Below are 6,041 nucleotides of genomic sequence, written 5' to 3'. Positions count from 1 at the left end.
TATAAATGGAACAGTAAAAAAAAAAAAAAAACAGGCTGTTCGTAACCCCTTTAAAAAGTGGAATTTTAAATCTCAGGTAAGTAGCACCGGGAAATGGAGGCTTTGGGCATGGTTATCCTTGGACTATAAATGAAATTTAAGGAGCATTTTAAACCGCATAAACACATTTCATTACACCAAATACACAAAATAATGTTCTTTTTAGCAGCATCATATGACCCCTTTAACATAAACAGTTGCATAAACTTAGCCTCTATGTTAAGACAGTGTCTTGAGAGCTAGTGTGATCAATTAGCAATTAGCCAAGGGGTGATCGTTTATATTTTTTTGGATTCAGTTTAGACTAATCTAAGTTTTTATGTAACCAGATTTAAAAAAAAAAAAAATTTATTTGACCAGTCTTAAAGAAATAAATTAGATGACTAACTTTTAAGACTAATCTAACCCTTTTATGCAACCAGCCCCAGTTTATAGTAAAGTCAAATCTCATTCACTGTAGAGTAAAATCTTACGGTAATTTGTGGATTTGGCTTCTTTTATTTTTTTGTCCAAAAGAACCTACAGTGCATTCAAAGTAATTACATGCATTACATTACGTGCATTCCTTGCAAATTAAACCCACAACTATCAGTTAGTACAGTACTCTACCAGCTGAGTTAGGTACATCTTTCAAAGTGTCTAGTGCACCTTTCAACTTTCAGTAGAATGGTTTAAGATGTGGGTGATGGTGTTGATCATTATCAGCCTGGGCAAAGTTGGTAAACAAACTCAGTGTTTTTATGTCAAACATATTTATAGGCATATGGCCAATTGAGAGAAAATGACTGCCAGCGTACCAAACAGAAACTTGAAAAAGAGCATGTCACTGTTTCAGAATTAAGTCTCTATTTAAGTCTCAGATGTTTGTGATTGGAATCATATTGAACATTTATGGACACATTTAAAAATAGTCAGCATTTTACAAGTGTAGTGAAAGAGGTTGTTTTAATTCCTATTTGGTTTTAAATTATGTGAATTAGGTAATTATTTAATTTCAAATGGAATATAGAATTTGGGGTGGAAACATGGCACAGTAAGAGCCACAGTAAGAGTATTTTTTTGTTTATTTATCATGGACCCCTAAAACTTGCACTAAATTGTCTAGATCAATACAGTGACACATTTTCTAAGAATTTCGCCTTTCTTCTGCTATTCTGTTAAGTATCAAACCGCTCCATTTCTCTGAATATACTGAGTTTGAACTACGATTTAAGAGCACTTAACACTATGCTAAAGTAGCAGTTCTAAGAATTTGAAATGTGTAATGCTGTTTCAAAACTGAAATGTTTTAACTGTCACAAAGAAGATATGGGTATACTACATATATGGACTTGCACACAGAGCGCCAGGGCTTACAGGAAGTCTTTTGTGACTCACACTCCTTCGTGAATCAGTGGCAGCAAAAGGTGGCATGACCATCCTCAACAACGTGGTAAGATCACACTGTGGTTTGGTGGCTGCTTGTTGCGGAAATGAAGCAGCTTCGGTTTTCCTATGTTACGGATAGCCAACATAGCCTTGTGCAGAATGAAAAGCTAAGTCACACATTCACATATTTTCATTAGTTTCTGGGAAACAGTTCAGAAGCATCAGTTTGAGGATAGCAAGAGTTGAGAAAAATTGTGCTCAATTGCACATCCTGGACACGTGTCTGTCTGCCTCCAACCATGACAGTAGTGCAAGGTGGTGCAAGAACTGACCCATTAAGCTCATTGGCAGTATTCAGTTTCCATTTTACATCCTAACTTGAGTATGTATTCGCAGTTGTACTGTGTATGTATTGGCTGTTCAATGTCAGTGAACACTTTCTGCCATATCAGCTTTTTCTAAAACTAAAAATGATTTTGGTAGTTCAAATTCAACTGAACATTTGTCTTTAATTCTTAATTGCTAAATTTGTCCAATTTAATTCTTAATTGTTATTTTTGTGTCTGGTAGATGTAGACAACCAATACAGTGTTGTATTTGTCTCAGCACAGTACTGCATTTCATCTTTAGGGGTTGGCGATATACCAGTAGACACGATTAACCAGTAGTAATTTGTCAACTGGTAGAGATTTTGGACTATCCTCTCTATACACGCTCATGTGATGTTTCTGTGTTATGTGGATATGAAAATGTATCGTTTGTATGTGTTTTTAAGCATTGGGGTTATAAACAAGTGATTTGAAGCCATTGAAACGCAATCAGCAGCGAAAAAGAACCCATTTCGCTATATGCACGTGCTGTCTGAGAGACCAAGCGCTGTCAAAGAGAGGCACGTGCATGTGAAGACAGTGCTCATAGAGCGCGGGAGTATTGAACCAAGTTATTTTTGCCGCTTTATAGGCCTTTAACAGTTAAATACACACACACCTGTATGTGTCAAAATGCCCGTCTTTGCAAGTATCCTCATAAACACAGTAATTTAGGTCTTAAGTGAAAGCAAACAACTTGAAAACACATGTATAACAGTATATCAGATCCGGGCAGCTCTTAAAGTGACAGCAGTCATTCATGTTAATCAAACAACAAAAGATAGAAAATCTCTCACTGCTCTTGACTAAATCACTTTTGTAACTTTAATAAGAGGAAATATATATTTAATTTACACAGTTTTTTTATACATTTGATTTCTTTATACAATGTATGTAGCATTTCTTATTTATTTGTTCTACTGTAGTTTTTTTGCCCTATTGTGATTAGTTTCTTGTTCTTTTTTTAATCGCTGACTGTATTTGTCTTCAGTGATCTTGAGTTTTGTTTTTTTCTTTTGGTTTAGTATTAGTTTTTTGTGATGTTGACATTGGTGACAAGTTATGACATTTCTATGGTACCAAAAATGTTGATACCATAAAGAATAACTATATCATGATAAATATTGTTACCGTGAAATAAAATGACACATAGCGTGATATGAGATTTTGGTCATATCGCCCACCCCATCATCTCCTAGTGTGTAGCAATGTTGTGCGTATTGTTGTGCATGGAGAGCAGGAAAGCTTTCATCTAATTTTGAAGGCAGCTAAATTCTTGTGATGTGCATTTAGTTAATGGAAAAAATAAAAACAAAACTTTTACAATTCTGTATCTAGGAAATACGCATTGCAGTCACCACACATTTCTCTAAATCTGTTCTGCATCAGAAGACCTGATGTTTTGGTGCCTTGGAAGCCTGTATGCGACTAGTTTCATTAGGAGGTACCTTTATAGAGAAACCCTGCAAGGTTTCATGCACAGCCTATGATTGTTTGCTGTTGATAGATGCACAAGTTTATGACTCTTTGCTCTTTTGTTTTGCAAAAGCTTTCAATTTCAACTGCTACCCAAACCAGCTAACCACCCCAGGCCTTGCTTGGCGTTCTGTCACAACTGAAACTAGCGTCTTGTTCCCATACTGTTTTGCTTACTCAGTAGCTCACACCACGGCTGCAGGTTTAAAGTTCCACGGCCTATGTTAGCTGTTACATAGTTAATCTCATTAGGGTGAGACATGCATTTCTGCAATTACAGTAAAGGGCTGACTGCTAAGCTGCTGGTAACTGCTCTATTTAGGTCAGTTTTGAGGTTAGCACAGTCATGTTTTAACCCTTACTAGCTCACTTTGATACACCCTGTAAATGATAGTGTTAAATGATAAGCCACAGGAGCACTGTTTTAATGATTTGTAATTTTAGAATGTAGATTTGGCTACATTTACGCTCAAGGCTTTACATATAGCGTGAGTAAACAGAAGACAAGTATGAACTCGTGTCAACACGAGGAAGACAAATAACCACATTAACCCAAAAAGGAAATGTCTTTGAATTATTGAGTTGCAATAATTTATTGATGACACGTTTCTGTAACAAATTAAATACAAGCATCAGAAATAAGTGAACAATACAGTGAAATACATGAAGTAACAAAAATAAATAAAGTTCACAAGACATAAATAGCAGTATTTACACAATAGTTTCAAGTTATTTCAGCAAGTTGGCAAAATGCAACAAATTTTTTTAAATGACCCTCATTTAAGTCAATGTGACTTAAACAACATCTTATGGTTTTAGTTCAACCTAAAACATTGCCATTGTGACATCCAGACACTGAAGGTGAAGGGGAAGGCATTCCAGTGCATCATAAAGTAGTGTGATGGAATGGTGATGTGCAAGTGATAAGTTAAAGGATGAAGTCCATTTGTGCCATATCCTACAGTATGTGCTTGATCTGTCCATTGTTCCTTTTCAGATTATTCAGACTTGATGGCCACCATCTAATCCACAGTGACATCCTATTAGTGCTTGACTCTCTTTGATGCCAAATACTGCTCGATGTACTTAAAGAGCATATCAAGCTCTCCCATGGCTTTATAAACACCCTTTTCCTTCATCTAAAGAGAAAAAGATGTTGTCAACCTTTGGAATAACTTTCCAAACATAATTGAATAAGAGTAGAAGAGAGTTTTGATGGTGTAACATGTTACTCTTATTAGCATTAAGTTGCTGTATAAGACTTACCTTTTCATATGAGTTCTTTATGCTGGCGAACTCAAAGGGATTTTGGCAAGAAAAGTAATTCCTCTGTAACATAGAGAGATGTGTGTTATTTCATGTAGTTTGCAATGTTAAAGACACCTTCTTTGCCTCACCATATCATTGCACAACAAGCACTAGGTATTTTGGTCGATTTGCAATAGCTCTTGCCAATAAAAAGCCACATAGGCTTTCTCCATATGTGCACTATTTCGACATCCTCAAGATGCCTGAACTACGTTTTTCAAAAAAATAACGGTCACCATCATAACATCCTAACTTTAGCAACATAATTTTAATCAGTTCACTGCTTAAAAAAAACACCAGCTTAACTGGTTTACTGCTCTTCCAGCCTGGTTGGGCAGGTAAGTCAGCTGGTTTTAGAGGGATTGTGGCTTGTTTAAGATGTGTTTGACACCAAGACAGAATAGTTTACTCTGATTGTGAAAGTAATGTATCATCCTTTAAACTTATATGTTAATAATTAAAAGACAGACTTACACATTTCAGTATATCCCGCTTGAGATCCTGAAATATATTTCCTATGGAGTCGATTGGTGTTTTTGAGTGCAAGTGGTCCTTCTGGACAGCTGTTGGCAGAATGGTGTCCAAGTAGAAGCGCAGGATCTCGTTCATGACGTGACATCCATAAGGACTCTGTGGATCATATATGAGATTTATCCTTTATGAGCAGTTTCAGACACCCACAGTTATCACACTTTGCCACCGCTGTAGCAATGTGCAGATGCAAGATGTTTGGCGAGATTTTAGTTTGGTTTGCACACGTCTTGCACAAAACCTTCGGTTTCAGTATGATTACTTCTGATGTTGCTAATTTTAAATTTGAATAATTGCTGCTATACTACTGTGGGAGTAAATGAATGAGTTTGGTACTTACATTGATGTTCTGTTGCACGTTTTCGTTCAGTAATGGTTCCAAGTCATCATTGGACTCCTGAGTAGAACAAATGTAAACAAAATCCTGTTAGAGAGAACCTCAAAACTCAATATAGCATGAAAAAAGCAGAAATACCTTGCAGATTGGGATCTGCAAGGCTAAGACTTAACTCAGTGTATCTGAGCTGGAAATCAGTCTAAATATACTTACATAAAACCTCTGTATTTGTCTGTATGCAGACCGGAGCTCCTTCAGTCTCACTGGAAAGCCCTCCACAAATGAGCAACAGCCAGACTTGCAGTCGACTCTTCTGCACTGAGCACTGTCAGAAAGCAGAAACATAACCAGAGCAGAAAGGATGACTCCAGTGAAAACCATTCTTCAATCCTCTTTCTTTCTTCTTGTTTTTTTTTCTTCTTGATATTCAGCCCTCAAAAGAGGAGATGTAACGAAGAGCTTTGGGGTGCCTTTATTTTATACCCCAGAAAAATCCTAGCTTGCTGGGGTGGGGGGTGGGTGGGTGTTGACTTACAGGAAATTTGTCTTACACTGTGTCATCACCTTGTGCACAAACCATTTTTTTTCTTCTGTTTTTGGAATAAAGAAGTTAA

At 36.6% G+C, this 6,041-nt stretch overlaps 1 protein-coding gene across 1 annotated transcript; it reads right to left on the bottom strand.

Annotated features, from left to right (window-relative positions):
- Positions 1-3,961: 3,961 nt before the first annotated feature.
- On the bottom strand, positions 3,962-5,808 carry LOC107728608 (interleukin-10-like). The gene is made up of 5 exons (XM_016538841.1): positions 5,641-5,808; positions 5,431-5,487; positions 5,034-5,189; positions 4,518-4,580; positions 3,962-4,390 (listed from the first exon to the last, which is right to left on the bottom strand). The coding sequence occupies exons 1-5, from the start codon at positions 5,806-5,808 to the stop codon at positions 4,295-4,297; spliced, it is 540 nt and encodes a 179-aa protein (XP_016394327.1). The 3' UTR covers positions 3,962-4,294.
- Positions 5,809-6,041: the final 233 nt, after the last annotated feature.

This window comes from Sinocyclocheilus rhinocerous, unplaced genomic scaffold (genome assembly GCF_001515625.1).
Source record: "Sinocyclocheilus rhinocerous isolate Xijiao unplaced genomic scaffold, SAMN03320098_v1.1 scaffold757, whole genome shotgun sequence".
Taxonomy (NCBI): Eukaryota; Metazoa; Chordata; class Actinopteri; order Cypriniformes; family Cyprinidae; genus Sinocyclocheilus; species Sinocyclocheilus rhinocerous.
This window is presented reverse-complemented; position numbering and strand designations above follow the sequence as displayed.